The sequence below is a fragment of the Muscardinus avellanarius genome (assembly GCF_963383645.1).
Source record: "Muscardinus avellanarius genome assembly, chromosome: 1".
Lineage (NCBI taxonomy): Eukaryota > Metazoa > Chordata > Mammalia > Rodentia > Gliridae > Muscardinus > Muscardinus avellanarius.
Window position 1 is genome coordinate 109,221,405 of NC_137786.1, and position 16,695 is coordinate 109,238,099.

The 16,695-nt window shown below is 42.3% G+C and overlaps 1 protein-coding gene and 1 pseudogene across 2 annotated transcripts; one reads left to right on the plus strand and one right to left on the minus strand.

Annotated features, from left to right (window-relative positions):
* Window positions 1–1,368: 1,368 nt before the first annotated feature.
* THOC3 (THO complex subunit 3) lies at window positions 1,369–16,494 on the minus strand (the record flags this gene model as incomplete). The annotated part of the gene is made up of 6 exons (XM_080712510.1): window positions 1,369–1,532; window positions 6,023–6,123; window positions 6,242–6,403; window positions 13,058–13,262; window positions 15,515–15,671; window positions 16,228–16,494. 6 exons carry the CDS (start codon window positions 16,492–16,494, stop codon window positions 1,369–1,371), a joined length of 1,056 nt encoding a protein of 351 aa, XP_080568636.1.
* LOC308270795 (mitochondrial calcium uniporter regulator 1-like) lies at window positions 10,375–12,686 on the plus strand (annotated as a pseudogene). The gene is made up of 3 exons: window positions 10,375–10,414; window positions 11,764–12,283; window positions 12,508–12,686. The product of its transcript is annotated as a mitochondrial calcium uniporter regulator 1-like (transcript).
* Window positions 16,495–16,695: the final 201 nt, after the last annotated feature.

Below are 16,695 nucleotides of genomic sequence, written 5' to 3' on the forward strand. Positions count from 1 at the left end.
GGCACAGTGGCACACGCTTATAATCCCAGTACTTGGGAGGCCGAGACAGAAGGCTAGCAGGTTCACAGCCAGCCTCAGCTGCTTAGTGAGGCCCTCTACAACTTACTGAGAGCCTGTTTCAAAATAAAAAGTAAGGCAGGGGGCATAGCTTGGAGGTAGAATGTCCCTGGGTTCTATCCCCAGTACCAACACACACACACACACACACACACACACACACACACACACACACACAGATCTTGACAGCGTGGGAAGTCTGCCACAGCTAGAGGTCTTTCCTCATGGATGACTGTTTTCCTGTTGCTATAAGTCCCACTAGATAAAAGCAAAAAAAAAAACAAACAAACAAAAAAAAAAACCCTCTACTTCCTTAAGTGATAGGTAATGTGAATCACTACTTTATCCAAACTTGGAAGATGAAAAAACCTAGACAGATGCCATGGAAACTCTATTTCTCAGATTTTAAAAAAAGAAAATACGAGCTGGGCATGGTGGCACACACTTGTAATCCCAGTACTTGGGAAGCTGAGACAGGAAGACTGCAGGTTTGTGACCAGCCTCAGCTACATAGTGAGGCCTTCCCCAATTTAGTGAGACTCTGTTTCAAAATAAACAATAAAAATAGGGCTGGGAGTGAAGCTTGGAAGTAGAATGCCCTGGGTTCAATCTCCAGTGTCACAAAAAAAAAAAAAAGAAATGAGACTAGAATATCCCTTTATAATAAGAACATAACAATAACAATTTCTAAAGAAGTCCCATAAAAAGTCATTTTATTAAATGTACAATCTTCAAAATTAAATATATATTTCTTTTTCTTTTCTTTTTTCCCTTTTTTTTTTTTTTTTTTTTGGTACTAGAGATTGAACCCAGAGGCATTCTGCCTCCAAGCTACATCCCCAGCTTGCTTTTATAGCATATTTGGAAACAGGGTCTCACTAGGTTGCTAAGAGTCTTGTTAAGTTGCCAAACTGGCTTGAACCTGTGATCACCCTGTCTCAGCCTCCCAGATACTGGGATTACAAGTATGTGCCGCCACACCTGGCTTATATTTCTTTTTTAATTATTAAAAACTTCCACCCCCATTCCACCCTCCCTCCAAACCAGGTATTATCAAGGCAGCATCACGCTCAGCAAAGGGGAAGACAGGAAATTCCATACTGCTGTCTTCATTAGCTAATAGTGCTAGGGGTAAAGAGTGAAAACATTTAACAAAAAACTGGAAGGGAAATGGAATGGGCAGCTTCACAAAAGACCTGTATAATTTGTACCAACTTACAAATATTCAGAGTGCCCACCAAGTCCAAGAAAACAGGGCGAACTATGCAAAGGTCTCTGCCAGGTCTCCCCTCCCTACATCAGGTCCTCCACTCAGGAATCGTTAGGAAGCCCAAACAGCTTCACAGTTCCAGCTTCCCGGCTGCTGTCGTATTTGCCATCTTTGTCGTCACAGGCAAATGCCAGCAGAGGTCGTTTGGGGTGCCACGCCACGGTGAAGGTTGGGGATTCACACTGCACTTCCCACAGCTTGTCTCCTATAGAAATCAACAAAGAGGAAGCAAGCATGTTAAGAAAAGGCCACGTTCATTTAGTACTCACCTGCATACACATATAATCCACTAATAACCCTATGGGATACGTATAATCATTACCTTGTTTTACAGAGAGCAGAGACACAGAGAGGTCCCAAGGCAGCAGGCAGCAGGCAAGAGTCTGGATGCCAACAGTAGCCCTAAGCACCTATGCTCTCGCCCACTATTACATATTAACTGGGAAAACTGTAACAACAGCTACCATGTGTGGAACACCTATTAAGCATCAGGTGCTTTACACTATTTTTTTTTGGCAACTCTGGGGATGGAACCCAGGGGCATTCTACCTCTGAGCAACAGGTAGAATTCTACCCCGGCCCTATTTTTCATTCTTTTTATTTTGAAATAGGGTCTCACTGAGTTGTAAAGGGCCTAAGCAGCTGAGGCTGTCCACAAACCACGATCCTCCTGTCTCAGCCTCCCAAATGCTGAGATTACAAGTATGTGCCACCACACCCGGCTGGTTTATACTTTATTGAATGCAAAGGAAAGCCCAGTAAGGCAGACAGTAATTTTAAAGCTGCCTTTATTAAAAAGAAACAGGCAGGACCGGGCGTGGTGGCGCACGCTTGTAATCCCCGCGCTTGGGAGGCAGAGACAGGAGGATCGCGCAGGTTCGAAGCTAGCCCCGCGCGCTGGCTTAGGAGACCCTGTTTCCAAATAAAAATGCAAAAATAGGTCTGGGAGTGTAGCCCGGAGGTAGAAGGGCTTCCAGGAACCCCAGTACCACAAAAAAAAAAAAAAAAAAGAAACAGGCAGCATAATATAATCACACTTCAAAGCAGTAGAGACAGCAAATTAAGTTAGTCTGTCTCCAAAGACACAGATCTACCAAATCACAAGCCTTTCAAGAAGATTTCTTCCCAATGCTTTTTTATTCTTTTGTGCAGGACTAGGGATGGAACCCAGGGGCATTCTACCTCTGAGCTACACCCCCAGCCCTATTTTTTATTCTTTATTTTGAAACAGGGTCTCACTGAGTTGCAAAGGACCTCATGTCACTAAGTAGCTGACTGTCCGCAAACCGTGATCCTCTGGTCTCAGTCTCCCTAATGCTGGGATTACAAGTGTGCGCCACCACACCCAGCTTTCCTTTTTTTATTTACTGAAATTGTGCATATTTTCCCCAATTTAATTTTGTTGTTTAATTCTGCTTTAACACTTTTCCAATCTTAAAAGTTAATATTAATGTAGCAAAATGCCTACACTGTGGTACTAATGTAAAGATGCAAGATACTTTGAATTGTATATTTCTTTTTTTTTTTTTTTGTGGTACTGGGGTTCCTGGAAGCCCTTCTACCTCCGGGCTACACTCCCAGACCTATTTTTTTTATTTTTGGAAACAGGGTCTCTTAAGCCAGCGCGGCTGACTTCGAACCTGCGCGATCCTCCTGTCTCCGCCTCCCAAGCGCGGGGATTACAAGCGTGTGCCACCACGCCCGGCTGAATTGTATATTTCAAACATACCATCTATGTGATGTGCAAATTATATCTCAAAGCTATTAAAATATACATATTTAAGCCAGGCGTGGTGGCACACACTTGTAATCCCCACGCTTGGGAGGCAGAGATAGGAGGATCGCGCAGGTTCGAAGTCAGCCTTGCTGGCTTAAGAGACCCTGTTTCCAAATAAAAAATATATAAATATAGGTCTGGGAGTGTAGCCCGGAGGTAGAAGGGTTTCCAGGAACCCCAGTACCACCAAATAATAAATAAATTAATAAATAAATAAATATACATATTTAGCCAGGTGTGGTGGCCTGTAATCCCAGTACTTGGGAGACTGAGACAGGAAGATCACAGGTTCAAGAATAGCCTCAGCAAGTAATGAGACTTTCATCAACCTAGCAAGACCCTGTTTCAAATAAAAATAAAAAATAGGGCTGGGCATGGTGGGGCACACTTGTAATCCCTGCGCTTGGGAGGCTGAGACAGGAGGATCACACAGGTTCGAAGCTAGCCCCAGATACTTAGTGAGGCTCTCAGAAACTTAGTAAGACCCTGTTTCCAAATAAAGTATAAAATAGGTCTGGGAGTATAGCCTGGTGGTAGAAAGCCTTTGGGTTCCACCCCCAGTACCACAAAAAAAAAAAAAAAAAAAAAAAAGGGCTGCCCCTCAGTTCAATCCACAGCACTACAAAAAAATAAAAATCAAGCCAGGCGTGGTGGCGCACAGTTTTAATTCCCGTGCTTGGGAGGCAGAGACAGGAGGATCACGTAGGTTTGAAGCCCCTCGCTGGCTTAAGAGACCCTGTTTCCAAATAAAAATATAAAAAAATAGGTCTGGGAGTGTAGCCTAGAGGTAGAAAGGTTTCCAGGAACCCCAGTACCACCAAAAATAAATAAATAAATAAATAAATAAATAAATAAATAAATAAAAATAAAAAATAATAAGTCTAAGAAAATTCTTTTAAATAATACTCTTCTCATTTCTCTATTTTCAACTTACTTAAAGTAAAAACATTTTAATTGCTTAAATTTTTTTAAAAGGTTTTTTTCCCACCAGATTAAAAACCTTCTGTACAGCAAAGTAAACAAGCATTTGGAGAGCTACAGACTAGAAAAGAATCCTTGCCAGCTACTCCTTTCACAGGGGATTAATGTGCAGGATACATAAAGAATTAAAAAGATGTAACACCCAAAACCCAAATAACTCAATCATAAGTGGGTAACTGAACATGACAGACGTATATGTATATATAACTGTACCATGATGACTCTCACTACTATGTAAAGTTAAAATGCACCAATAAAACTTTAATACAATTTTTAAAAAGATAAGAATTGTGCCTTTCATGTCTGCATATTCATGTCTCAGATAAATAAATGTTTTTCAACCTTAAAAAAAAAAAAGGCTTTTCAAGTTTACATATAAGCAGAAGACAAAACATAACACGATGTTTCCCAGAAAGGTTTTATTTAGATGGTGGGACCGCAGATAATGCTTTCTGTTTTTGGAAGTGGTCTCTCTGGTAGCCAAGGCTATCTTCAAACTTCAATCCTCTTGTCTCAGCCTCCCAAGTACTAGAATTATGCCACCCTGGCCTCACAGAGATCTCGCGTGCACGTGTGTGTGCGTGTGTGCGTGTGTGTTTATTTGTGTGTTACTGACTGAAAACTCAGGGGTATTCTGCAGCCCGATTTTATCTTTTATTTTTAAAAAGGATTTCTCTAAGTTGCTGAGGCTGGTCTTAAACCTACAATCCTCCTGTTTTCTCAGCCATACCAGTATTATAGGCTTGTTCAAACAAGCCCAGTTCCTTGGTGATGCCGTGTGTGTGTGTGTGTGTGTGTGTGTGTGTGTGTGTGTGTGTGTGGTACTGGGGATTGAATCTAGGGGGCAGTCCATCTCCGGGCTATACCCCCAGCCCTAGCCCTATTTTATCTTTTTTTTTTTTTTTTTTTTTTTTGCGGGTCTGTGGATGGAACCCAGGGGCATTTGACCTCTGAGCTACACCCCCTGCCCTATTTTTTATTCTTTATTTTGAAACCGGGTCTCACTGAGTTGCAGAGGGCCTCACTAAGTAGCTGAGGCTGTCCGCGAACCGCGATCCTCCAGGTCTCAGCCTCCCGAATGCTGGGATTACAAGCGTGCGCCACCACACCCGGCTATCATTTATTTTGAAACAGGGTCTCACTAGGTTGCTGAGTCTTTGCTATGTTGCTGAGGCTATTCTTGAACCTGTGATCCTCTTGTCTCAGCCGCCCAGGTACTAGGATTAAAGGTGTGTGCCCCCATTTAAATGCTTTTTTCTTTTCTCCTCTATACTTAAAACAAAATGCTTTACAATAGAAGAATTAAAAGTTAATAAAAATCTAGGCTTGGTGGCATATGCCTGTAAATCCTAGGACTTGGGAGTCTGAGATGGGAGGACTGCAGGTTCAAGACCAGCCTCAGCAACTTAACATGACTCTCAGAAATCTAGGAAATCCTTGTTTAAAAAAAAAAAATTAAAAAGGATGGGGTGGAGCTTGGAGGTAGAACGCCTCTGGGTTCAATCTCCAGTACAAAGAAAATAAGAAAATGCAAAATATTTTCCTAAATAATTTCCTTCAGACCTGCTGCTTTCTTTTCTAATACTCTGCTCCCTCATCATCTTGTAGCAACATTCATAACATAAACAAGATTGTCTTGGGCAAATTCATTTTTTTTTGGTGGTATTGGGGATGGAACCCTTCTACCTCCGGGTTACACTCCCAGACCTATTTTATATTTTTATTTGGAAACAGGGTCTCTTAAGCCAGCAAGGCTGGCTTCGAACCTGTGCAATCCTCCTGTCTCCACCTCCCAAGCGTGGGGATTACAAACATGTGCCACAACACCCGGCGGGCAAATTCATTTTTTATAATGCTGGTAAAGATGTGCAAATTTGAAAACACATGACAAGAGAAAGCCTGATGTCCAGGGATGAAAGACAGAAGAGTCTCATTACCTGTCTCTACTTCAGCTATGTCAATAAAGTGGTCCTCCGATGCTGATGCCAGCATTTTCCCATCATGGCTAAAACTGAGTGTCCTCACAGGCCAATCTAGCCTAAAATAAAGGATGGACAAAGACATTAGAATACCCCAAAAAGAAAAGAGTACAGTTTTACCCAGGATGAGGTGAAATTAATTTACCCAACAAGGGAAGTGCTAACGGAGTCGCTTACCTGGAAAAGCAGCGCACACACACTAACTCATCCACATCCCAGAGGCTGACCAAGGCATCTGCACTTCCCGTAGCAAAGTACTTCCCCATGGGGTCAAATTTGATGCAGATGCAGTTAGAAGGATGGGCGTTGATAGACTGCACAGGCTTCAGTTCTGGGTAACTGAAAAATAAGACAGCAATCAGTCTGCAGAAGAGAACTGTGGTGCAGTTATAGGAGACAGTGATAGGAGACACTGAAGAAGGAAACAATTAGGCAATAATACCCAAAACTGTAATTCAAAACTTTCCTGAAATAAACACTTCAAGCCACATATTGAAAGAGCACAACACATCCCTAAGAGTATGAACCCAGACTACCAAAGACCTAGCCAAAGACTAGTAAAAGTATTGGACTTTAAAAATTTAATTAAGATTATCATCAGATTCTTTGACAGAAACACTCTATGTCAGCCAGGCGTGGTGGCGCACGCTTGTAATCCCCACGCTCGGGAGGCAGAGACAGGAGGATCTCGCAGGTTCGAAGCCAGCCGCGCGCGCTGGCTTAGGAGACCCTGTTTCCAAATAAAAATGTAAAAATAGGTCTGGGAGTGGAGGTAGAAGGGCTTCCAGGAACCCCAATACCACCAAAAAAAAAAAAAAAAAAAAAAGAAACACTCTATGTCAAAAGGAAACAGCTAGTCAGAGATGAGGGCGCATGCTTGTAGTGAGACTCATCAACCCAGTAAGACTATTTCAAAATAAAAATAAATAATAGGGCTGGGGGTGAAGTTCGGAGGTAGAATGCCCCTAGGTTCCAACCCCAGTACCACAGGAAAAAAAAGAGGCCAAAACAGGAGATCAAAGGCTCAAAGCCAGCCTCAGCAAGTTAGTGAGGCTGACAGTAACTTAGAGCAACCTTGTTTCCAAATGAAAAATAAAATAGGGCTTGGAGTTAGAATGCCACTGGGTTCAATCCCCAGCACACACAGAAAGAAAGAAAGAAAGAAAGAAAGAAAGAAAGAAAGAAAGAAAGAAAGAAAGAAAGAAAGAAAGAAAGAAAGAAAGAAAGACAGACAGACAGACAGACAGACAGACAAGAGTAGCATATTTAGGATAAAGGCACAAGCATATGAGTCAAGAATTGGCACACATTTGTAATCCCAGTACTTGGGAGGCTGAGACAAGGAGGATCACATGTTCAAGGCCAGCCTTAGCTACTTAGGCCCTCCGCAACTTAGTGAGGCCCTGTTTCTAAATAAAAAATAGGGAAGGGGTTGTATCTTGGAAGTAGAATGCCCTCGGGTTCAATCTCAGAAAGGGAGGGAGAGAGGGAAAGAGAGAAATATAAATAAACATAAGTTTTATAAGCACATAAATAAGTTATGATAGTAACTCCAGTTCCCATGAACCCTCTGGAACAATCTTAACTAGAGAAAACTTTTCATCTTTTTTGAGACAGGGTCTTGCTATATTGCCCAGGTTGGCCTTGAACTTCTGGGCTCAAGAAATCTTCTGCTTCAGTCTCCCTCATAGGTCAGACTACAAGCATGTGCCAGCATACCCAACATGGGAAAGATCTTACAAAACCAAATGACTAAAGACTTATAACTGTAAAAGCTATTGATGAAAATACATATAAGTTCGCCGGGCGTGGTGGCGCACACTTGTAATCCCCATGCTTAAGAGGCAGAGACAAGAGGATCGCTCGAAGCCAGCCGTGCTGGCTTAAGAGACCCTGTTTCCAAATTTAAAAAATACAAAAATAGGTCTGGGAGTGTAGCCCGGAGGTAGAAGGGTTTCCAGGAACCCCAGTACCAACAACAAAAAAAATTATACATATGTATATATGTATATATGTGTATATATATATATGTATATATGTATATATATATATATGTGTGTGTGTGTGTGTGTGTGTTCTATACATAGAAACTATATATGGGTAAAAGAGTATAATATGCAATACCTGTATACTCTAACAATATACAGTATTATTTTTTAATGAGGGAAAAATAGGAAAAGTATCTGCAAAGAGCACAATTATTTTACTGTTTTAAGTAATCACACTGGTGGTAGTGGTAACAGTAATCATTAAATACTCTGTATGTTTGATATGGAATATGGCAAAAAGTAACAATGGTTTATACTAATTCTATAATCTCCTGTGCCCTTATAAAAACCAAATACTCAGTTTGGAAAGAGATTCAGTTGTAATACAGAAAAAGTTTAGTAAAAGCCTATAGACCTAACTCTATTGGAAGTTATCAGCATGAATTCACAAGATATTTTATCTTTAAATATATACATACATGTTTCCAAGCTCTGCCTACTAGAAAGGCCTAGAAACAATGACCATCTAGCAGCAGTGGACATCCCTAGCTTCAATATCATTTTCCTATAAGCAAACTTAGGGCTGCCTAGAAGATTTTCTGATTAAAGGTCTAGAATAGGAAGCATACAAGATGAACCTAGAACATCTCATCCTAGAAGAGAGCAAGAAACAGAAGACTATTAGGAGTATATCAAAAAGAACTCAGAAATTAACCCGAAGAAAGTCTCATTGACCAAAAATGAATTATTTGAGCTTTTTCATGTCTGTGTGGTATTGGGTTTGAATCCAGGGGCATTCACCTCCGAGATATACCCCCAGCCCTATTTATTATTTTTTATTTTGAAACAGTATCACTAAGTTATGGAGAGCCTCACTAAGTAGCTGAGGCTGGCCCCAAACCTGTGATCCTCCTGTCTCAGCCTCCCAAGTACTGGGATTACAGGCGTCCACCAGCACACTCAGCTCATTTTAGCTTTAATAAGGATAATAATTACAAAAAAATGAAACACATTCAACTATGTTTAAACACAAGTCAATAATGATTTTTTTTTTTTTTTGGTGGTACTGGGGTTCCTGGAAGCCCTTCTACCTCCGGGCTACACTCCCAGACCTATTTTTACATTTTCATTTTGGAAACAGGGTCTCCTAAGCCAGCGCGCGCAGCTGGCTTCGAACCTGCGCGATCCTCCTGTCTCCGCCTCCCAAGCGCGGGGATTACAAGCGTGCACCACCACGCCCAGCAATAATGATTTTTTTTAAAGTGGTCATCTTTGTAAGTGATAAGGAACTAATTCATTATCCGATAACAAACAGAAAAAAATCAAGAATTTATCCTGCCATTTCTAAATGAACTACATTAGTGGGTAACCAAACAATAAGTAAAAGAATGTATACAAGTACACTAATAAACAAGCATATGAAACCAGCAGAATCTAGACTGGGTTAGTCTCTCCATAAGCCGATCATGGTGGCGCACCCTTGTAATCCCAGCACTTGGGAGGCTGAAAGAGGAGGATGGCGCAGGTTCAAAGCCAGCCTCAGCTACTTAGAGAGGCTCTCAGCAACATAGTGAGACTCTGTTTCCAAATAAAATATAAAATAGGTCTGCGAGTATAGCCCAGAGGTAGAAGGCCCTTGGGTTCCATCCCAGTACCACACACACAAAAAAAACCTCTCTTCATAGGCTAGTAAGTCTTGTCTGTCAACAGCTAGGATGTCAAGGGAAAAAAGGAATAGAGAAGAACCCTATAGATTAACAGCTTCAAAAGATGTATTAGTTTTTTTTTTTTTTTTTTTTTTTAACCAGGGGCATTCTACCTCCAAGCTACATTCCCAGCCCTATTTTTTATTATTTTTGAAACAGGGCCTCACTAAGTTGCAGAGGGCCTAAGTAGTTGAGGCTGGTGGAGAACCTGGATCCTCCTGTTTGTGCCTCCCAAATACTAGAATCACAAGCATGTGCACCATGCTCAGCTACCAAATTTTTTAATGAGCCAGGCATGGTGGCACACGCTTGTAATCCCAGCATGCAGGAGGCTGAGACCAGAGGATCATGGTTCACGGACAGCCTCAGCTACTTAGTGAGGTACTGGAGATGGAACCAGGGGCATTCTTAGTGGGGATGCAACTTAGTGAGGCCCTATGCAACTCAGTGAGACCCTGTTTCAAAATCAACAATGAAAATTAGGGCTGAGGTACATGTAGCACAGAGGTTGAATACCCCTGGGTTCCATCCCCACACCCGAAAAAAAATTTTTTTTTTAATGGGCAAAACTAGAGAATCTAGGGATGTACTCTTGGTAGATAAAACTATAAACACCATGAAATCCAACGTGTTTACGTTTGAGGGAAAGAGCTGTGGTTAGGACAAAACACATGCATGGACTCCGGAGGTAGCAGAGAAGTAATATTTCTTGACCTGAGTGGAGTTACATAGGTGTTAAGAATATAATAGTTCAGCCAAGTGTGGTGGTGCACGCTTGTAATCTCAGTACTTGGGAGGCTCAGACAGAAGAATCAGAGTTCTTGGCCAGCCTCAACTACTTAGTGAAGCCATCTGCAATTTAGTGAGACTTTGTTTCAAAATAAAGAATAAAAAAATCAGGCTAGGAATATAGCTCAGAGGTAGAATGTCCCTGGGTTCAATCTCTAGATCTCTAGCACCAACAAAAAAAAAAAGAATAGTTCATTAAGCGACATATTTGTCATGTGCAATTTTCAGTATCTGTGTTTTACAATAAAAATGATATAAAGGATTTAAAAATCTTCAATGCTCATAAAATAAAACCTAAGTTAGAATGCATAAAATTAAGGCCTTTTACAAGCTGGTCCCAAATTATATTTCCACTTTCTCTTCCTTTCATCATGCCCACTTTTCATATACCCCACCTGTCACCACTCCTCATCAACCTTGACCTAACTCCTCTCCAAATGAGCCATGCTCATTCACACCTGCTTTGTCAACTGAGCGCTTCCTTTTTGCTCTTAAATGCTACTCACTTTTCAAGAGCAAGCTTAGAAGATACCTCTTTCAGCCTAATAGTCAATATATGTTCTTTCCTTGGGATTCCACAGCAAACTTGTGTCTTATCACAGAATCGATTTCACTCTGCCTTGCATTGTTCATCTGGACCATATTAAGAATAGAAATCAGGGTGGCACATGTAATCCCAGCATTTGGGAGGCTGAAACAGGAGGATCGCGGTTCAAGGACAGCCTCAGCTACATGGTGAGGCCCTTTGCAACTCAGCGAGAACCTGTTTCAAAATAAAGAATAAAAACTAGGGCTAGGGGTGCAGCTCAGAGGTAGAATGCCCCTGGGTTCCATCCCCAGTACCGCAAAAAAAAAAAAAAAAAAAAAAAAAGCAAAGAATAGAATAGAATCAAACAGACCTGAGTTTTAATTGCACAATTTCATTCATTTAGAGAACCAATATTTACTGAGATCCTAATATAACAGGCACTAGACTAGGCAATAGCAATTCAACACAGTCCATATCATCATGGAATTTACAGTGTAATAGGAGACATAGACAAGTAAACATGCAATTACAATACAAAATGAGAAATGCCTTCTTTAGAAGTACAGTAAAAAAAACCTCTAACCTCCCCTAACCTTGGTAATTGAGGTGGCTTTAAGAGGAAAAGTGCTATTTAAGTGTCCCTAATAGAAGTTAGAACTGTGGCTCCTGCTTGTGCCCATCCAACAGCTGGCCAACATTGCCCCACGGACAGCTGTCCCCCAATTCACCCCAGGAGAGAGCTAGGCCTGTCTGTGGGGTGCTTGCAGCTGGAGCACAAAAGGGGAGATTTCACCTCTGCTGGGAAAAGGAAACTTTCCTTTGACACCCATACCTTAGTGTGCCTGCAGGAAGAAAATGGGTTTACTACTAAACAAGCAGAAATCATTGTCTCTGTGTTGGTTAAGATCATGGAGGCTAACATGGATATGGCCTACAAAGACATAGTCACCAAAATGCAACAAGAGACCACTCTTCAGCAAATAATGTCTAAAACTACTAATGTGAAAAAAGATATGACTTATTTTGTAAAAGAGTGAATTTTCAGCCCTCAGAGCAGAAAATAAGAACTACATCAGTTAAAATAAGTAATGATGGAGTGATAAGAGTCTAAGTAGATACCAAATTAGATTTCAATCTAGAAAAGAGGAGAGTAAAAGAATTATTTTCACTGAAGGAAAGGAAGCTGCTAGAATTGAAGACAGAAATACTAGAATTGAGCTGGACATGGTGGCACATGCTTGTAATCCCAGGACTTGGGAGGCTGAGACAGGAGGATCACAGGTTTTTGGCTACCCTCAGCAACTTAGTGAGGCCTTCTACAATTTAACAAGACCCCGTTTTAAATTTTAAAAAAGAAAATCCAGGTATATAGCTCAGAAGTAGAATGCCCCTAGGTTCAATCTCCAATACCAAAACAAACAAAAAAAAAAGGTAGACCTGCATGCCCAGCATGACCAGGCCCTGATCCAGACAGAGAGAAGGTAGAAACTGAGATCACTGGCCTCAATGCCAGCCTTGAGGCACACAAGCTTGACACTATCAAATATTTAGCAGGGTTTAAAAATGTGCCTAAGAGTAACTCTGAGATTTCATTGCCTGTGGATGTATAAAGGGTCTATTAAAAGAGATTTTATTGTTTTGCCTTAAGAAAAAGCAGCTAAATTTTTTTAAATTGTTAATTACTATTTGCCTTTTAAGGAGAGGCTTAATATCTAACTCATCTCTGTATTTGCTATGGCACCCATCACCAAAAAATGCCAGCCAGGAGCAATGGCACAAGCCTATAGTCCCAATTACTCAAAAGGCTGAGGCAAGAGGATCCCAATTTTGAGGCCAATCCCAGCAACTCAGCAAGGCCTTGACTCAAAATTTTAAAAAAGGCTGAAGATGTAAGTCTAGTGGTAAATCTCTCCTGGGTTCAAACCCCAGTAACTAAAGTTTAAAAAAAAAAAATGATGGCCCCCAACTATAACCCTCTCACCTGAGGATGTTGATACAACCATTGCCATTTGTCAAGAAGAACATGTTATTGTCGTTGTTCCAAGAAATTTCGTTGACCTCAAACTTGAACTGCTCCTCTGCTTTGGAACGGTGCGTCTTGGCATCAATAAAGGTCACCACATCATCCTTGTTTCCTACAGCAATGGTCTGTCCATCTGGACTCCAGCAGATGTTAATGTTCTCCCCTGGGAACCCAGATATAATCAGCATGATAATCTGCCCAGAATCCTCCAGAAGTTTATTTTTCTATCCTAGAAAGAAGACCAGAGCTATTTTCAGAGCTCATTTGTTAAAGTCCTAGTGGAAGGAACTAGCACTCATGAAATATCAGCTCTGAGTCCAACGCATTCATCTACAAATTTCCCCTTTCATCCTCACAATACTTCTATAGGGTACACTTTATATCCACAGATGAAGGAATAGACAATAAGAACCAAAATGTCAGTTAGCCAGGCGTGGTGGCACAGGCTTATAATCCCAGCATTCAGAAAGCTGAAACAGGAGGATTGCGGTTCGTGGACAGCTTCAGCTACTTAGTGAGACCCTGTTTCAAAATAAAGAATAAAAAATAGGGCAGGGGGTGTAGCTCGGAGGTGAATGCCCCTGGGTTCCATCACCAGGCTCAAAAAAAAAAAAAAAAAAAAAAAAAAAGTCAAAGCTATAAACTCAGAGAGCCAAGATTGAAGCCTAGATTTGACACCAAAGCCAGATTGATTCTTACTCCTATATACTACTTCCCAATTTCTGGCCTACCCATGTAACAGTTATACTTTTCTTTACTCAAGATTTTTTTCCTGATAGTACTAGGGATCAAACCCAGGAGCATTCTATCTCTGAGTTCACCCCTAGCCCTATTTTTTTTAATCATTACTTGGAAACAAGGATTTACTAAATTGATGAGGCTGGCTGTAACCTGTGATCCTCCTGTCTCAGCATTCCAAATACTGGAATTACAAGTGTACACCACCACACCCAGCTTTATTCAAGACTGTTCTTAAAACTGACTCAAAAAAAAAAAAAGATTTACTTAAATTGAGCTTCAAATGAACAATAAATTCTATGAGCTAGTTCTTTTAATAAGCATGAAAATATATACATAACAGGTTTGTTTGGTTGATTGGTTAGTTGGTACTAGAAGCTGAACCCAGAGGCATTCTACCTCTGAGCTACACTCCCGGCCCTTTTCCTTTTGAAACAGGATATTGCTAAGTTGCTGAGGCTGGCCTCAAACCTGTGATGCTCCTGTCTCAGCCTCTCAAGTACTAGGATTATAGGCATGCACCATACACCTAGCACATAGCAGGTTTTTAATGTTCATCTATGTACCACCTGAATGACTCATGTCTTAGGAGTTGTACACTTGGGGAACACACCATATCATTCTACCTCAAGATATGTCTTGTCAACAAAGTCCCATAGTCCACACTGAACACATCAATTAATAATGTCAACTTTATCAATTCTAAAAATGCAACTTTTTTCATTTTAATAGTAAGGTGGATCTTAAAAATGTTAACAGAATTCTTCTCAAAATCTTGGGTGTACCATGGTTATCTGACCACTTTCTTTCCTAACGGCACATAAAATATTGATGCATCTTATAATTAATACCTTACAGTCAATTATGATATTGACTTCAAGATTTACAGTAGAATACCTAGTAAGAACACAGCTTATAAATGTACTGCATAACTTCCTGGTTTTCTTCCAGACCACCAAGATCATCCAAGCTTCAACCACTCTAAACTTCAGCCATTCTAAACTAATTTAAAGAGAATTTCCTGAATTCTCCATGCCTTTCACATACTTTTCCCTCCTAGAAATACTTCTCCTAATCCTCACCCACTGCACTCTGTCCACCATATTATTATGGCTACTTAAGAAAAGTGCTCAAATTCTATGAGGCCTTCCTTATCTCCCCTAGGTACACATACATTTCCATTTGAAGTAGGTCTTCTAGACACCCCTATTATAAAATTAGCCATGGCCAAGTGTGGTGGCGCACACTTGTAATCCCAGTACTTGGGAGGCTGAGCAGGAGGATCTCGGGTTCAAAGCCATCCTCAGCAATTTAGCAAGGCTCTCAGAAATCTAGTGAGACCCTGCTTCCAAATAAGAAAAAAAAATCAGGCTGGGGGTAGCTCGGAGGTAGAATACCTCTGGGTTCAATCCCCAGTACAAAAATAACAATAACAATAATAATAATAAAACGAGCCATGCCATATTATATTATTTTTATGCTTATGTTTCTCTCTCCGCATGAAATCATGAGGTCCCACGAGGTGGAGGCTATCTTAATTCAGCTGAGGATAACCCTTATCTAACAGAACACAAAAGAAGTTCTTTTATTCAGTAAATGGTTGCTGAATAAGTAACCTGGGTTTGTTATAAATAACAAGTAGCTTATCTCCCTGTCACCCTCTCTCTGAATAGTCACCTTTAGTGTTCACAGTGGCAATGCATTTTGTAGTCCTCACATCCCAAATACGAATGGTTTTATCGCCAGATGCGGTGACAAAGAGGTCAGGATTACTTGGATGCCAACAGAGCTGATCCACACTATCCCCGTGTCCTCGATAGTTGTTTTCTTTGACCTGAAATGACAGAATCCAAAAGTCACTTCACACAAATGTACCTGCCTCCACATGCAACTTAACCTTATTCAAGCCAAGGTATCTTGTGACCAACAAAGATCTGGATAATTCAAAAGAATCTAGGCCTTCCAAATCCTTTCTCCAAAACTCTCATTACCTTCCCTTCCTTCTCCTCCTTGTCACTCTGAACTGCTCTGTACTTCCACATCAGTGCTCTTACTCTGGCCCTTCCTGGCCTCCTTCCTTCTTTCTGGTTTTCTACCCTTACTCTAATCCACCTGCCCATTCCCAAAGGACGCTCCACCACATCCAAAGAGGGGCTTCCTCACCCACAGCCTCTAGCCACTCCACCCCAGGTCCTCCCCCCACTGCCCGGGACCCTCGCCAGACCTCCCGCCGGCCCTCGGCGCGCGGGCCCGCCACCGCCTCCCGCGGCTTCCTCCCGCCCGCTCCGCCCTCCCGCGCCGCGCTCGCCTCCGCACGCCCGGCCTCCCCTCGCCGCACCTCGCGCCCCCGCGGCCCTCTCCCTGCCCACCCCCTGGCCCCACTCGCTCACCAACCGGTCCTTCTCCAGCAGGAAGACGCTGGCCGTCTTGTCGAAGGACCCCGAGGCTAAGCGGCGACCGTCGCAGCTCCAGGCCACCGAGTGCACCTTGGCGCTGTGCGCCGGAAACTCGCGCGTCTTGCTGTGTCCCCGGAACAGCTCCTGCATCCCGACCACGTAGCGCGACGGGCCGCTGCTCACCGAGCACCAGGAGGCCATGGCGCCGGGGCCGCTTGGGCCCAGGGCCGACGGGCCCAGGGCGGTCATGGGCATCGCCATTCCGAGCCGCCGAAGAACGGCCTGGGAGCGACCGCCCGCGCCGCCACTCGCGCTTGCGCCTGGAGGAGCGGCCACCCTACGCATGCGCGCTTCCGCCCCGGAAGGGACTACAAGTTCCAGCATGCCGTGCGCCCGCCTCCGCGCGGGCCAACCGGCTTCTCACGCAAGGCTTCCTCCTTTCTAGGATCCTTATTTGTCCCT